At 57.1% G+C, this 17,605-nt stretch overlaps 1 protein-coding gene across 2 annotated transcripts in view; it reads right to left on the bottom strand.

Moving 5' to 3' along the window:
- Nucleotides 1–4,492: 4,492 nt before the first annotated feature.
- The window catches only part of NECTIN1 (nectin cell adhesion molecule 1), a 68,326-nt gene continuing 55,213 nt past the window's right edge, over nt 4,493–17,605 (bottom strand). For both annotated transcript variants that reach the window (XM_082340671.1, XM_082340672.1), the window contains one exon: nt 4,493–8,826. In XM_082340671.1, the coding sequence (XP_082196797.1) occupies nt 8,279–8,826 (548 nt within the window). In that variant the 3' untranslated portion in view covers nt 4,493–8,278. The remainder of the gene's footprint in view (nt 8,827–17,605) is intronic.

The raw sequence follows: 17,605 nt of genomic DNA on the forward strand, positions 1-17,605 counted from the left end.
TCCTCAGAGAAGGCTCTGGAGGGGCCCTCTGGCTAGTCCTTGGGCAAGGAGGAAAGGGCTTATGGGGCCCGGGTGTGCCACCTTCCCTCTCTGTCTCTCTCCGAGGGTCCCCCCTCATCTGCCTAACTGGACTCTAAGGAGACTATCACTGTCCTTCATAAACCCCATTTGCTTCTCCTAAGGTGGTAACACTACGGAGCAACAACCCCATTCGGGGCGGGCCTGCGAGACTGCCTGCCCGAGCTTTTAACTCAGGATCCCACTTTCCCTCTGACAGGTGCCCAGAGGCCAAGCACTCAGGAATGTTCTAAACCCAGAAAACCTGCTCCATTAGTGTTACAAGCACGGTTCCATCCTGGCTCCCTACTTGCCTCCAGGGACTGGCCTCCATTGCAGTCACTTGTCATCCAGGATCCCGTCTCAGAGGGGATGAGGATGGCGATGATGCAGATGATTGATGATGGTGACAATACAGAGCATATTTGGCACCCAAACTCTTATGTGCATTAACTCACCGAATCACCTAACTACCCACCCCGCAGTCCCAGTCTCCCATCTCATGACGTGCCTCTTCCTCATGATTGACACCTTGGATGGCCTCTGCCTCCACACCGGGGGCTCTGACTCTGGCTGTTCATTGGAACCTCCTGGGTAGCTTGTTGAAAATATAGCTGTCTGGGTCCCAACCCTAGAGCTCTGACCCTATTGGCCTGGGGGTGGGGCCTGGATATTTGATTTTTTAAATCCCCAGGTGATTTGGGTTCTGTGTCCAGGGTTTAGTTCCCTGGCTCAGTGGAGCCTGCGGTGTGTGTTGATGATGCCCTGGGGCTGGTTCTTGAGCCAAGCAAGGCCATTCCTATACCTTTCCTAGCTCAGGATGAGTTTGGATGCAGCAGGGCCAGAAGGGCCAGCTTAGATGTGGCCCAAGGCAATGAAGCGAGGGTGCCCTCCAGCTAGGGAAGGCGTGGCTGGCAGAGAGGAGGGAGGGAAGAGGGCAGTGCTTGCAGCTTCTCATCTGGGAGTTGATGCTGGGGTTGGGGAGTGGGATTTGGCCTGGCTCTGCCATCCGGCCTGTAAGCCAAGGCAGAAAATAGGGTTTGGGAGCCCTATACGCCAGTACCAAGCTGGAGCCCAAGCATTGCTCCCCAGAAGTGTCTGGCTGTGGGGAGAGGACAGAGGGGGTCTAGGAGCAGGGTCTGGTTGCTGCTTTCCTCAAGCTTTCACAGAGCCCTTTCCTCTTCCATTTTCCCACCAACCTATGTGCCTCTCATTCCTCAAAACCACTGCAGATACCATCTGTGCTATTATGACTTATAACAGGAAGTGTATATTTGGCCTTCGTCTTGTTCCTGGCACAAATCCTAAAACCCTTGGAATTTCCTAAGGAATAAGAGTGAGAGAGGTGTCTTGTCATTCTTAGGACATCCTTTTCAACCAGGCCTGAGTTTATGTTAATGAGCTGGCTTTTGGAAAGCACCTAAGGATGGGGGTTGGGTGCCAGGCGAACAACCAAGTTTGGAACTTTCGACCCCACCCCTGACCTCTGCGGAGGGGAGAGGGGCTGGAAATTGAGTTCAGTCATCAATGGCCAATAATTTAATGGATCATGCCCATGTGAGGAAGCCTCCATAAAACCCCGGAAGGACAGGTTTGGAGAGCTTCCAGGTTGGTGCTGGGAGAGGCTAGTTCCCTGAGGCATGGAAGCCCCACGCCCCTTTCCCATATACCTTGCCCTCTGCATCTCTTCCTTTTAACTGTTCCTGAGTGGGATCCTTTTACACTAAACCAGTAATCTAGCGAGTAAACCGGTTTCCTAAGTTCTATGAGCTGCTCTAGTAAATTAATCGAACGCAGGGAGGGGGTCGTGGGGACCTCTGATTTATAGCCAGTCAGTCAGAAGCACAGGGAACAACCTGGACTTGTGATTAGCACCTGAAGTGGGACGAGTCTTGTGCGACTGAGCCCTTAACTGTGAGATCTGATGCTGCCTCCAGGTAAATACGGTTAGAATTGAATTGATTGCTCGGTGGTGTGGGAAAAAACTACATCAGAACCGGGACCAGAATCACACCGCCTTTTCCAGGAAGTCTTCTCCACGGGCCCTGTCTGACCGATGGCTCCACTCAACACCAAGTGTGGCTCCCGAAAGCCCAGTTTACACCCCAGGGGTGTTTGTCCTATTCTGGGGCCGGGGTGGGGAACCGAGCCTTGGGTCACATCTAGTATACCCCCAAGGGAGTTAGGCTGGTACCACCCCTTCCCCTGGACTCCTCCTACTCCTACTGCTCTCAGGACATGGCCTTGTCCTTGAGCATGTTTAGCACATGCTTTCTGATGGTCTGGTTACCAAACCTTAGTTTTCTTTCTAGGCTCCAGTTCTCCACGTGCTGAACAAGTGTGTTGGACTAGAACGATCTCTTTTATTAGAAGAATTAATATAAGATGCTAAATTCCAAGCCGTCCTGAAATACTCTTAACACACCTTTGGTCTGGGGAACTTCTACACATCCTTCAGGGCTCAGGGGAAAATTCACCTCTTCTATCAAGCCTTTCAGACCTTCCCAGACAAAATTAGTCACTCCCGTTCTGTGCTACCATGGCACTTTACACATAGCTCTGCTTCAGTCCATGGCCAGCATGGCACTGTTTTGGGGTTTAGGACCCTGGAGGCTCTGAATTCTTTGAGACCAGGGACTCTGGGTGGGACTATCACAGGGTCGCACAGTGCCTGGCCCAGCGTGGCCAAATGAATGAATGCATGAGTGGATAAATGAATCCCTCAGTTCATCAAGTTCATTCCCTTAACCATCTGCAGAGGGTAAGGTAAGGAGGATGGGAGAGAGGACTCCTTGGTACGCAGAGAGGAGCTTTGGCTGCCCAGCTATCTCAGTTCTGGGCCCACAGTCGAGGTAAGGCAATGGTGGGCACACCCCAGGGGGACCTTGGCCTCTCAGGTGGATCCTGTCTCTAAGCCATTCAGCGTTTTGTCCTCTGCTCTGCTGAGGGTGGGGATGGAGCACAGGGGCAAGGGTTGAAGTTTGGGCAGAAGTAGCCTAACTAGCAGAAGGTTCTTCCAAAGCCTAGCTCAACTAGAAAGCTACGTGTGTCCTGGCCTCCTGGTATCTCGGGGGATGGGGCTGGGTCTGGCTTCTCCAGCCCGGAGAGGCTGTGCCTGGGACTAATTGGCTTGCCCTCCTTCGGCTGCTGGAGAAAGTCTTGGCTAATTTGCCGGAACGCTCTAGTTAAATGCCAATTAGGACATTCTGTCCATTGCTCTCTTCCAATATATTAATAATGTAATTAAGCATTTATTGCCTGTGCAAATTAAAAATTAACTTAAACGGACAGCCTGGAAAACTGAGGAAGTGACCGCTTAAACAACCAATTTGCATCTCACTCGAGTATCAACATCCAAACACAGTCTAAGGTGCTGGGTTTGACCTTCCAGCGAGGGACCCAGCCAGCTGCCGACAGCTGCTGGCTTCTCCTGCTCCCGCCGATTCCGCCCGCCCCAAGCCCATGTTCGGAGGGCGTGGTCCTGCCCCGGACGGGCGGGAGGGCCTGCTGCTGGGCAGCTACCTAGGCTTCCAGCGTCCCCACCCCCTTTTCTCAGGGGTGTATGGTGTGGATTTCAGTGAAAGGAGATGCTGCTGGGGGTGGCTGGGAGGGGGCAGTCACTGAAGCCCCTGCCACTGCCACCCCTGGATCGATTTGTCCTGCATTCCAGCCCAGGAGATGGGAAGCAGATGGTGCTGGAGCGGGGAGGGGCGAGGTAACCAAGGAACTAGGAGACCTTCCTTCCAACCAGCCCCCTGGGGGGCGGGGCGGGGTCTCTGAGAGCTTGCAGGGGATGCAGTCGGCAGTATCCTCCAAAAAGATGAGAGGATAAAGCTCCTGTCTCTGCCCTGTCCCCAGGGACCTGTCTAACACGACAGGTGTGACATTGCTGGTTTTCTTCTCCAAACCACCACAGGAGGGGACTTGGCAGGAAGGAGCAGGACAGTGGGGGGGCGGGGGGGTGGTGAGGAGGGGATTTGGAGGGGCCTGAGTAGGAGCTCTGGGGCAGGAGGGCAGGGGACTCTAGCCAGCACAGGGCCCTCCCTCTACACCACCGGTCCCCAGACTCTCAGGCCGCGTGTTGAAGGGCTCCCTGCTTGTGTCTGAGCAGCCAACCCCTCCCGATGCTGCTGTCCGCGGCGGTCCCACGTGTGTGCAAGGCGGTTCAGTGGCAGCCCGGGAGCTGTGCTGAGGACTCAGGCAGGACCCTCACGTTTGCCCTTGGGGCTCCCGCAAGAGGGCGGGTTGGGGCTCCTTTGGCCTGGGCAGGGGGCTCCTTCGGGGTCCGAGTCAGTGTTCCAGAGCCATGGGAACGGGGCCCGGGGTGGAGGCCGCCTTCCTTGCACTGGGGCGCTGGCTCATCCCCGCTGTACCCTGTCCTGCCCCCAGGTCCGTGGGGAAGGGCCCAGCTCCCGAGGGACACGAAGCAACCGCGGTTGTTTTAAAGACTTTATTTATAAAAAAGTACATTTTTTTTTCCTCAGTACATTTTTCAACCCATCATTTTTTTTTTATACAAGTAAAAGGGGGTGATGCAAACACCCCCTGGGTTAGAACCAGGAGAATCTGCTGGGCCGTCCCTGGGACCAAAGACAAAAACAGTGACTAAGAAATTGAAGCAAAGGTAGTGCATCACACTCAGGGGGGAGGGGAGGGGGCAGCTTCTCCTGGATTTTGTTTCCATTTATACAAAAAAAGAAAACAAAAAAAAAAGAAAACCATTTGTTTTGTTTGTTTGTTTCCGGCCAAGAATCCCATTCCTCACAGCAGGAGTCAGAAGAGCAGCAGCACCTGTGGGGCAGGGGCTCCTCTGGCCTTACAATCGGGCGGCAGCAGCGAGGTCCCAGAAGCCCTCACCGCCTGGGCCACGGCGCAGGGGCCTGGGCACGTCTCCCCGTGGGCCTGGGGCCTGGTGGGGCCCACCTGAGGGTTCCTGGTGGCAGTCAGGCCTAGAAGGTCTCCGTCTGGCCCCCGGGAGGCCTGGCAGCCCTCCCCTCCTCCCATGTGAGCTGCCCACACCACCTAACACAATCCCCGATTCTTCTGCTTGGAGGATGGCAGAAAAATTATTGCACCAGTGACTCGGGCACGCGGGAGGGGGTTGGCATGGGGGCACATGCCTGGCAAACAGGGCCCCCGTGAGTCTCTCTTATGGCCCGAGCGCTGGGAAATCAGTTTTTCCTGAAGGGCTTTCAGCAGGACCAGCCCAGCCCCTTGGCATGTCTGTGGGGCCGGGGCACCTGTGCTTGGGTCTGTCGGGGGGCGTGCGCCAGGCCTGACGCATGGCTGCGCGTGCCACGTGGGCCAGGCCTGACGTGGCTGCACGTGCGTGCCTGTGTTCCCTGATTCCATGCTGCCGCTCTTCAGATCCTTCTGATCAAAGGGGACTCAGGGTTGTTACACATTAGAACAGTATCAAAATCTTAAGGAAAGAGGGGTATTGGTGGAGTGGGGGGCGGGCAAGGACGGGGAGGGCAACAAGAGGCAGGATGACCAGTGGGGAGGCCTTGGCACAATGCAGACCAAGTTTATTTCATTTCCAGCAAAGGCAGAAGCTCAGCTCATGTTGGGGGCACGGAGGAGAAGCAAGACTTCTTCGTCTCTCTGCTGGGCCAGACCTCCACTGTGCCAGCGGCTGTGGCTATGGGCCCAGCAGTAGTACCCACCGCCCCACAAACTCGGGGCACAGAAAACCCCATCACCCCAGGCCCAAGGGCCGACCCCGGCCTCGTGCCGACTCTTGGCCCCGGGTAGCAGCTGCCCTGCTGGGCATGCTGCTGATGGGTCCCTGCCAAGGCAGGAGCCTCCTACGTGGCCCACACATGTGGCACGGACCCCACAATTTGTGCTTTGCTGGAGGGGAGGGCTTGGAGGTGTCTTAAGGGGGACTCAGTGCTTTGGCTGGGCCCGGGGGCCTCCTAAGTCCATCATATAAGGAGGAAGAGGGGGTGGCAGTGCAGATAAGGGAGACACAAGAGGAAGAGTCCTTTCAGTCTTGTGATTTCAAGGGGACAGAGAATGCCTCTATCAGGCAGGCCCCTGGGATTTCCTCCTGCCTGGGGGCAAGGGGACCAAGCAGAGGGGCCAGGGTGGTGTGAGGTGGGATGGGGCAGTGATGTAACATGGAAAAGGTCCTCTGCCCTGGGGGGGACACTAATACTGCTGGGAGATGCAGCCCAGCTCCTCCACCCCCTCTGCCCTGTGGCTAGAAAGACCCCAGAAGTTTCTCCCAACTCCACCCCATCCAGTACCCCCAATGCCAAGAGAGGGGAGTGCCGCCCCAGGGCTGGCATGGCTTCAGACTTCTGCTACGTGGCTACTGGGTGGTCCGGGCTGGGGCTAGGGCAGTGGGGGCTGGGGGAGGGGCGCGACCCAGCTGGTGGGTCCAGGGTTGCCAGGGCAGAGATGGAGCTGGCTGGGGATTCCATAGCAGCACCGGGGAGGGGAGGAGTAGGGCGGGAGGCTGGGGGCTCCCTTGGGAAGCCTATGGCAGGGTAGGTTGGTGCCCGTGGGGCACAGAGTGGTCTGCCTTCCTCCCCCCAACACTTGCCATCCCCCAGAGCCCCTGCACCCTGGGCTAAGTTCACTGGAATCCTCATGGGCAGGCATGAACCTGCCTCTCCCATCCCAGGGTCTTTCCCATCTAGAGTGCTAGGGGGATGGGGTAGGCAAATGGAGGAACTGAGGCACTTTGAGCTGGGGGAGCCAAGAAGGGGCTGGGAGGGGCCTTCCTCCATGGTATCCTGGGGAAGACCATCAGTCTCAGGTGATTGACAGGAACCCAGAACCCCATTCAAGAAGGGAATCTACAACTCAAAGGGAAAGCTTCTCCATGGTTCCCCACCTCATCCAGAATGGAGACCAGGGATAGCTGAAGCAGGACGGGGAGGGTGGCGAGCAGGAGCTTCGGACTCAGGATCCCTGGCTCTCCGTGCCCCTCGCACTTTCTGGCAGGCCCGGAGCAGCTACCTTGGCCTTTGTGGGCCAGGAGCTACCTGCGCTCTGCAGGGTCTTATCAGCCTGTGTTTGCAGAGCTCCTATCGTGCGGGCTTCCTTCTCCGGTGCCCTCTGCATTGATCCTCCTTCACCTGTAGCTCCTGGAGGTAATTCCCTTCCGGGATCCCAGCTCTGACTCCCCAAGAAAATCAAGAGTTGCTAGCACTTGATGGATAGGGAGAAATTCAAGAAACTTCCATGCTATGAGAAGCGGTTAAGAGCCAGCCTGAGATGCTAGGGTGGAGGCACCGAAGGGCCTAGTCTCAGCTCTCCCTGGAAGCTTCTGAAGGCTGGCCCCATCCTCAGCTGGAAGGAAGGGGGAGAGGTGGAGCAGAGGGGCGGGCCTTGGGCAGTGTCCAGCCTGGGTAAGGCATGTGACCCCAGGGGGAGCACAGGGGTAGACACGAGCGGCGTGTGTGTATGTGTGTGTAAGTGTGCATACGTGTTGGTAGAAGTATATGGGAAGTGTGGGCCAGAGTCTACCTGGAGTCCCGCTATGTGGGGAGCAGACTGGGGTAAAGAGGAGGACACACCAGAGCTGGGCCACCTTAACTCTCTGGAGGCCAATGAGGAAACAAAATGTAAAACTAACCTTGCCAGGAAAACACACTGCCCAAGGCCTCAGGTGGCGACCTCAGCTTGATTCACTTAACAAACAAAGACGACCCTGGGTGCTTTGGAAAAGCCACCCCCCCTCCCCTACCCCTTGGGCGCAATGGCTGCCTAGACCGGGGGTCCGAACTCCAGCTGGTCAGCTCACGGTGGGATGGGGGAGGGGGTGCCGGGTTCCCTCCCCCAGGGAAAAAGGAGCAGCATCTGGGGTCGGCGGCAGGGGGCTTTTCCTCTTGGAGCCCCTTCAGCCCTCCACCCGCAGAGACAGGACACAGACAAATTCCAGTGTTGGGGGCAGGGGAGGGCTGGCTCCCCAAACCCCGGAGGGACGTCTAGGTACACAAGACGGGACTAGGGCTCCCTGCGGAGGGTGGCAGGTGGGGTCAGGGGAGGAAAGGTACCAGCAACACCGAAGCCACAGTGAACACACACCATGGGGGAGGATGGGGGGGAGGCAGGGAGGAAATCAAAACAAAGCCAGGCCGCGTGCCCTGGGCTCCCAGGTACCCCAGCAGCTGGGTGAGTCTCTGCCGAGCTCCTGGAGCAGTGGACGGTGGGGGGCGGGCAGGGGGCGTGCGGGTGTGGGCTTGGGGCAGGGTCTCTGTAGACAGGGCTACACGTACCACTCCTTCTTGGAAATGAAAGACCCGTCGTTCTGAGAAACCATGTTTTCGGCCAAGTCCAGCTGCTCAGGGTCGTACTGGTAGCCCAGAGTCCGGTCCCCGTAGCAGCCGTCCTGATGGGCCTCCGCCTCATCCACCGTGAAGTAGGGCCGCTTGGCGTCCTCGTCGTATTTGGGGTGAGGGCCGCCCACCTTGCGCTCGCCGCCTCCGCCCTCCTCCTCCTCTTCCTCCTCGTAGCTGCTGCCGCCCAGGGGGCCGGCTTTCTTCTCGTCGTCCGAGTCCTCAGGGTACTGAAGGTTCTGGGCCATGGGCGGGTGGTGCTGGGGGATGCCGGCCTTGCTGTAGCCATTGCCGTACACGTGCTTCTTGGTGCTGTAGTCGCCCTTGAAGGTGTGCCGGCGCCGGCGCAGGGCCACCACGATCCCGCCGACCACGGCCAGCACCAGCAGAATGCTCCCCACCGCGCCCCCGATGATGGCCGTGGGCACCGGCCCGGCGCGCCGCCCGGGTTCGCGAGGAGACGGGGTGTAGGGGAACTCTGGGTGAGGAAGAGAGATGGAGGGGGGACAGTGTCAGTGTCTGCTCCTGGGGAGTCAGCAGGGGTGGCAGGGGAGGGAAAGCCAGGAAGTGGGCCCGAGGTCCCCCCAGCACCCCACCCATCCAGGAGCCCAACACGCTGCAGCGTGGGTAGCTGGGGCCAGAGAGAGGCAGAGACAGCCTCGTAGCCCCAGAGCCCCCAGGCTGACTTTCTCCTTGGATGTGGAGCCAGCCCACCCATGACCCCGTGTCCAAGTAGACGCCAGTCACCGCCATGACACCCCGTGAAGTAAGTATGCTGTTAACTTCCCTCCAGCACACGAAGAGACGGGGCTTAGAGAAGTCAAATAACTTGTCCGAGGCCATCAGCCAATGACGCGTCGTTGATTCTCTTGCACCGAAAGCCTGTGCGAGTGTCACCACTGCCCCTCTGCCCGACACCTGCTGGTCACTGCGCCCCAGCACCACACCTTGGCTTCTGAGACTCGGAGCCTGGAGCAGACCGGGTGCCCCCGCCTGATTTCATCTGCTCCGAGGTGCTGGCCCCATAGATGCCCCGTGAGTGCCAGAGACCCGGGCTGTGGCTCTTGGCTGCAGTCTGGCCCTGCAGGGCAGGGTGGGGGCCAGGGTGCAGCCAAGCTGGGCTATGAGCATAAGACACTCAGCATGGCTGTGCAGAAAGGGGGCGTGAGAGTACGTGAGTAGCAAAGATGACAAGTATACACAAGCGAGCACGCGTGCCGGCATACACCCTTGTTGTCGCCACCGGCCCACACACATGTGCTGATGTGATGAACGTGTGTGTACGAATATGTACACACTGAGGGCAGAGCAGAAACGAGAAGGCAGAAAAGGTGAAAAGAGAAAGGAAGTGGGTGGGCAGGGCGAGAAGGCTGGGCGGGTGACTGTCGGCCAGTGGGGCCGGGCCAGAGGCCGAAGGGGTGCCCAGGTGATGCTGAGGGAGGCGGTTCCCAGCACCACCACAGGGTGGCACCGGAGACCACGGCTGGCCTTGGACAGGAGGAGCCGGTGGGCAGGTCCAGGGCAGGCCTGGAGGGCTGACCTCGGCTGCTCCCAGCCCTCCTCTCTTCAGGCCAAGGGAGGCGGTCAATCTGGGCATATGTTCTGGCCTTTGGGAATCTGTTTCTGCCAGTTCACTCCCCTATTCAGCATCACTCCCTCCGTGGGAATCCTGTTCCTCCTATGAGACCAGTCCCTCCTCCCAGAGGTGGAGCCGGTCTGGTGTGTGAGCCTGCGGGGTGCTGTCTGCAGTGGGAGCAGGGCAAGGATTCTAGAAGAGAAGAGGAAGCGCCTTCCACGAGTTCGGGCTGGAAGGGCTAATGAAAACACGGGGGCCGAAGAAGGGAGGCGATTTGCCTGCGTCACATGGCTGAGCTGGGACCACCCAGAGACTCCTGCTCCGGGCCTCTCCACGGGGCGGGAGTTGGCAGAGAGAAGCACGACCACTGAGGACGCAGCTTCCCACTTGTCACCACTGCGTCCTCAGTGCAGGTCACCGAGTGGCTGCCCGATAAATATTTACTGTATATTTGTCCTCACCGCCCACTTCCAGAACAGTCTCCCTGAACCTCAAGCGTCTTCTCCTGGTTCACCAGGTCCCATCTGTTCACCGCCCTGAAAAGGGCTGCACACTTGCTCCCCGCGAGGTGGGAGGTGTTGCCACAAGAAACGCCCAAGAGGCAGCTGGCAGGAACCTAGCCACCTGTGTACTTTCAACCTGCCGGCTCCCTCTTCAGTTCTTACCCTGTACCTGCGTGCTCTCTCCTCTCGCCACCTGCCGCATCATCGCTCCATCCACCCACCCACCTATCCACTCAGCAAACATGTACCAGGCATCTGTTTCGCTAGTCACAGGATACAAGGAACTCACAGCCCAGCTGAGGAACCAAATGACACTCTTAAGCAAAGCAGCACGCGGACATCAAGGGCGCTGGCAGATAAGGGCTTCAGGAGTGCAGTGCAGGAAAGTCCTGTGGCCTGGAGTTTGAAAAGGCTTCTTGGAGGAGAGAAGACTTAGGCCAAGCCTTGAAGGATGACTAGGACTTGGAGAGGTCAGCAGAATAAGAAAGGCATCAGGTGGAGGAACCTGCCCTTCCTCTCTGACATGTTTCCTTTGCCTTCCAATAAACACAAGGAGTCCTTGACCCTCGGCTTTCTTTTTGGAGCCTTCTGTCTGCAGACTGCACTGCTGGGCTTTCTCTCTGCTCCAGCCGCCTGGCTGGGGGCTCCATCCTTGGACCTTACCCTCTGCTTTCTGTCCTAGGGACAGACCTGGCCTCAGTGTCATGAGTTACCTTGATCCTGCTGGCTCTCCAAACCATCTCGGGTAGCTAGCTCTCCCCCAACTCTGGGGCTTTATCTCCAAAGGCCTCTGGGACAGCAGTTCCCAAGCTGTGGCCATGGAACCTCAAGCCATTGGCTCAGAGGGCTGGCAAAAATACTGGGGTCAAACGCTTCGGGAAATGTCGGTAGAGACAAAGCATCAGAGCCCTTTCATCTTCTCAGGCACACTGAACTGTAAGAGGAACACACAGTGTTTCCCAGCCTACTGGAACACAAACCCCACCCTCCTGACTCAAGGACCATTCACAGGAGAAGTATTTGGGGACACACTTTGAACACTCTTCTATCTAGCACAACCTCACTTGGAATTCTCTCCACCCACTCAAGGCCCATCCCTCCCAACATGGTTCACCGTCTTCCCTCCAAACCCACTCCATTCAACACCACAACTCCACCACCATTTGTCTACTCTTCCAGTTTAGAATCTTACTTATCTTTGACTCTTCCTTCTCCATCTCTTGGGTCAAAATCTGCCACCAAATCTTGTTGACTCTTCCTATTCAATAGCTTCTCACTTGACACCAGGTTTTACTTTTATAGTAGATCTGTGAATCTCCCACCTTCATTTGGTCTCTGCCCCGCCTTTAGTCACTCCAGCCACAGTCACCAGGTTAATTTTCACTGTGTAGACACTACCATTCCCTTTCTCAAAAGACTAGCAATGACTTCCCCATTGCCTGTTGGACCACGTCAGTCTGGTCTTCAAAGCTTCCATCACGCAACTTGATCTTGGGTCTGGCCAACTCACCGTTCTTGCTGTCCAAATAGATTCTTTTTTTTTTTTTTAATTAATTAATTAATTAATTAATTAATTTTTGGCTGTGTTGGGTCTTCGTTCCTGTGCAAGGGCTTTCTCTAGTTGCGACGAGCGGGGGCCACTCTTCATCGTGGTGCACGGGCCTCTCACTATCGCGGCCTCTCTTGTTGCGGAGCACAGGCTCCAGACGCGCAGGCTCAGTAGTTGTGGCTCATGGGCCCAGTTGCTCCGCGGCATGTGGGATCCTCCCAGACCAGGGCTCGAACCCCTGTCCCCTGCATTGGCAGGCGGATTCTTAACCACTGCGCCACCAGGGAAGCCCCCAAGTAGACTCTTTACTGCAGACCTTTGTTCATGCTGTTTCCCCTGCCAGGAATGCCCTTCCTCATCTCCTTCTGCCTATTTCAGTGCTTCGGTCCCTTCTTTGTGCAGCCTTCTCTTCTCCAGCTCACACTTCTCTTTCTCTTTAGAATGTTTACATACCAGTGGTCTGCAGCTTTCATTCTGGTATAAACAATAGCTTACTCCATTTCGTTAATCATATACTGACATATTACAGTAAGGCCTGATAGAACAACCTGCAGTAAATGCAAATTAGGATCTACCATGATTGGCTCTGGTCCTTCTGCCAGTTTTCAAGTGGCTAAAGTTCTTTTCTTCTTCAGGAACAGGGAGAGGGGTTGAGGAAGTGGCAGTGTCATGGTAATTTGGGACTGACTCAATTCAGTGTGTTCCAGTTGTGTACAATATTAGTTCAACTATATTTACTTTTATGCTTTCTGTAGCAACAGAGACCCAAGGAGAAGTAAATACCTCCTACATTTCACTTGACTAGACTGAATTTTTTGGGCGCCACTAATCACAGTATGGTAGAGTTTACTGTATTGCCTGTTTCACGAGAGTGGCTGCTGTCCCAACTAGTCTGTAAATTCGAATTCAAAGTAAATCTCGAACCTGACCTCTTCTCACCATCTCCATCACTACTACCCTGATCCCAGCCACTATCATATCTCAACTGGATTATTGCAATAGCTGCCTAACTGGCTTCCCCAATTCCACTCCTTTCCCGTACAGGCTATTCTCAACACGGCAGCCACAAAGATCCTGTCAAATCTGAGAGCTGAAAATGCTCTACATGATCTGTGTCTCTGCCTTCATTTCTTGCTTTCCTCCCAGCTTGCTCCACTCCCAGCTTCCTCAGGGCCTTTGCACTGGCGGCTCTGCGCCCTGGAAAGCTCCTCCCCCAGGTGTCCCATGCTCACTGCCTCAACGCCTTCGGGGCTTGGCTCCAACTTCTCATGAAGGTCACCTTCTCACCAAGGCCTCCCCTGACTACCTTATCGAAAATCACAGCTCATGAACTCCCACCCCCAGCACTGTGAACCCCTCACCCTGCTTTTCTTTTTTCCTTATCACCTTCAAAATGACCACATAATTTTTCAAACGTATTTTATCTGTTATTTGTTGTCTGTCCTCCTGTGCTAAAGCGTAAGCTCCACAGGGACAGGGACTTTGGCTCATTGACGTACCCCCCGCCACCTAGACGGCCTGGCACGTGGCCGGAGTTCAAGAACATTTGGTGAATGAATTCTACAAAGGCAAGGCCATGTCTCAGAGGTGAGCCTCTGGGTCTCTTTCCTCTCTAGGGCCTTCTGTTTACCTTTTCCCCACCTGAGTCCTAAGTATGTTTACTCTTCCCTGGAGATTTTTGGGACCAAAGGGAGCCCTGGTTATTTTGCCTACTTTAGGGCCAGCCTGCCTAGAGGCAGAAGACCGGTTAAGATGACCTTCCAGCAACGCAGACTTGTGTGGAGATGCCAAGTGAGGGTGCAGAAGGAGTGCACGTGGGGACCTAACTCATTTGTAAGCAGAGGTGGCTGTCTGGTGTGGAACGGAGCGCCCTCCCCTTCCACCCCTCCAGCTGTCACATTCAGCCAGTAGCTCCAGTCTTTGTGCCAGTAGCAGAGCCTCAAAGGCCGCAGCTGGCGGGAGAGAAGAGCTGGGCCGTGGGGGTCATCTGCGCTTCCTGGTGGGGGACCAGCCGGCTCCCCTCACTTCCTCTTACGAAGGGGGCAGCCCAGCCCCACTGCTGAAGGCTTGCAGCCTCCCCTCGGGGATGGCAGGCTGGCTGGGACCCTGGGGCAGTGGAGGCTCCGCATTCCTTTGGGGCTGGGGGGGGTCTCCTGACTGAGGTGGGTGGGCTGGTACAGGGGCTTTGGATGGATCGGAGGTGGGGCGAGGGTTAGGGTTCAGTCTGGTTCGAGGATCCAGAGGAGGTTTGGGGTCAAAGAGAATGTTCGGGCTTCTCAAACCAACGCCTGCTGCTTCCGCAGGCAGGCAGGCAGCCAGCGCTCTGGCACCAGAAGCCTAGGCCCGGAAGCTGTGAGAACTACACCTCCCAGTGTGCAGTGCTGCGGGCCCAGGGAGGGGGGAAGGCCTGAGGTCAAGCTCTGGGAAGCCCTTCTCCTGCTCCTGCAGCTGCAGCAGCTGTGCACTGCGCAGACCAGCGGGCAGGGCCTCATGGCGGTGGAGGGGAACTGAATCCTCCCAGGGGTGTGGACGCAGCTGCCTCCCCACAGGCTCCCCAGTGCTGCCACGGGCGGCCGGAGAGGGCCACATTTGCCCACAGCACAGCTGCGGGCCCCGTCTGCACACTCAGCACGCAGACATTGCTCGCCTGCTTGCCTGTGCACGTTTACACGCTCAGGGGCACACGCCCACACTCACGCCCGGGCACGCACACTCGCAGGCTCACACAGCCCTCCCTTCCAGATGGACCTCCAAGCCCCGCCAACCCTTGGCCTGAAGGACTCCCGGCCTAATGCGCAGACCCTGTTGCCTTCACCCCTGATGGCTGAGCCCGCTCAGCGCGGGAAATGGAAACTGGGGACGCCCTGCACCCCGGTGGCCTTCCTGCCCGGCTCCTGGGAGTGCCCTGGACACTCTTCTCCGGACAAACCCAGTCCCAGGGACGGATGCTGCCTTCTTCGGCCTCTTTAGTCTGGTCGAGGCCATACCCTCGCAGCCCTCCCCGCCCTCAGCGTTGCCCCCAGAGGGAGGACGGAGGGGAGCTCACAGGTTTGTTTTGTGACTAGGGGCCAACCCCATGAAACCGCCCCTGGGAAATGGGCTTCTCTGCGGGCCCGGGCCCCGTGAAGTGTATCTGCAAATTCCGGTGGGTTTGTCTCTTCTGCTGTCAGTCGCACGGCCACAGCCTGGACCTGTCGTTTCCCTCTAGAAAAACCCTCCTTGTACATACAGCCCCTAACTGGTCCCCCAGGTGCCATCCACACAGCCTCCCAGGCGCTCAGTCTCGACCGCCCTCGTTGCCACGCTGCTGCTTTCGGAGGCCGCCCGTGGCCGAGAGAGAGGAAGCTCTGCTCCCCCTGTTCCTGCCCGCTCGGCCCCAGCCATTCTCCTCCCACACGCTTCCTCCATCGCCGCTCACCCACCACTCATCCTTGGAGGAACAACTCAAAGGCCACCTCCTCTGGGATCTGCGAGCCCAAGAAGCCTGTGCCAAAGTGTGTCTGTGCAGGTGGTGCAGCGGCCCTGTGCACGCGTGCCTTGCACACACGTGTGTCTCTGGCACGCACCCTGCTGCACGCCTTCCTCTGCCCTGCTCTTCATTTCCCTCGCCAGATGCGCCCAGGGCAAAGCTATTACCTGTACGATGGCCAGAATGAAAAATTAAATTTCCACTTATCCATCTCGTTCATGCATTCCTTCCAGACCAGCGGGGCTTGGAGCACAGGGCATGGCTGTGCCCCCCGGAGACCAGCTGATGCGGGAGGAAGGCTGGTGGGGTCGGCGGCTGTGCGGAAATTGCCCGTGAGTACGAGAGCGAACAGCTCTGAAAAGGCTCAGGCCGCCTGGCTGAGTCCTCCTGAGGGGGCTGAGAGACCTTCCCTCGGGACGGCCAGTGAAACAGCCCCTGGGCCCATCAGTGATTCAGGGAGCATCACGCTTCCCTGGCTCCTGCCTCACTGGGCTGCCAATGACAGAGTCCCCTCATGCAAGGCCCTTCTCACCACCCATGTGTGTGGCTTTGGTGACCACCCCCATCCCGCTCTGTATTTGGGGAGCACGCGAGGACACGCTGCGTGCCTCTTCCAGCTGGAGCCCTGGGCGGCCCCGGCCCACCTTCCCTGCAAGGCGACCTAGGCCTGACCACAGATCCCACGGAGGGCACCATTGGAGCAAACACGCCCAAGGAGTGGCTCACCTCCACGCTGGTTTCCCTTCCTTCCTTTCCTCTCTTTTCCCAGCCTGGGCCTGGGAAGTTGCTCCCTTTCCTTCCTCCCTGCTCCTGGACCTGCTGCGTCTGCCTGATGAGCAGTCCTGCATTCACGGTGGTCCTGCATTCTCCTGGGCTTTGGGAGAAGGGAGGCCCTGACTTTCCTGTCCCGGCACTGCCTCTGGGGTAGGGCAGTACCACTTAGCCCCGTAAGCTTAGTGGGCCTCTGGCCGGTCCACTCACGCTGGGCAGTAGGATCAATGGGAGGTCATTGCTCCCGGCTTTCTTGGCCTCCGCCCCTGATTTCCCAATCAGCATTTTCCCCAGGGAGGCTGAGTGGTGGCGGGGGAGGCAGTGGTGGCGTTGGTGCTCCAGGGCTGGGTGAAGGTATTCCCATGCAGGAAGTCCAGGCTGTGTGCTAGGCCGTGGTATACGGATTTGGCGTGATCAAAAGAAGCCTGAGATAAGTATGATGATCTCTGTATTACAGACTAGGAAGCTGAGGCTCAGAGGGGTGAAGGCCACACAGCCAGGAAGAGCCAGTATGTGAACACACTCGGGCCAAGTCTGTGCTGTCCCTCACAGGACCTGCATCCCCTCAGCTGGTCATGCTCCCTTATGACATTGTTCACCCTTATCTGCCACACAGCCAGAGCTCACGCACCGAGGAGGCTGTTATTGAGCTTTGCTCAGACTTTCTCCAGGGGGCGAGAAGTGTGTGACACTGGCCTTCCCATCCTTGCCAACTTATGGGAACCCCCAAACCCTAGAGTGGGGGAGGGGCTGTCTCAGCTTTCCCCAGGCTCCACCTCTGACACTTCTTTTTTTTTGCGGGGCGGGGGGGTTAAGTAGAAAAGAATAGCTCTATCGCTTTGCCAGGCAAAGGGGGACACAGCGGGCTCATGCCCTGAAAACTGTGTGTTCCCTCTGATATTTCGACCACCTTAACCAGTCCGAGAGCCAAGAGCAGGGAGTTGAAGAAAAGAGCAAGTGACAAGTGACTCCACCCTCCTCCCAACCCCGGCGAGAGAGGTGACAGAGCAGCCCCGAGGACAGGTAGATGCAGCCCTTGGACAGCTTTGGGCTGTTTTATCAGCAGCTGTGCCTTGAATGTACCCACAGGTGAGGTCTCCCACTTCTGGGAAACAGGCTCAGAGCTAATGAATCCTCAGGACTTGCCCAAGCTCTGTGCCTGGAGCCAGGAACCGCCGCCCAACTTCCAGTATCCCTGAACCTAGCTCAACATCTCCCTGAGGTCACTTCCTATCCAGCTCAGTAGCAGCATGATGTCACTTCCTGTCCTAGGAGGGTCTTTCTGTCACTTTCTCATCCTGGAACTAGCTCAGATACAGGGTTAAAGACACCCTGGTTGCGAAGTTGTGATGGTAGTTTACCCCTCTATTGGCTTGTTTTGATCTTTCC

This window comes from Balaenoptera borealis, assembly GCF_965194805.1.
Source record: "Balaenoptera borealis genome assembly, chromosome: 11".
NCBI classification, from domain to species: Eukaryota; Metazoa; Chordata; class Mammalia; order Artiodactyla; family Balaenopteridae; genus Balaenoptera; species Balaenoptera borealis.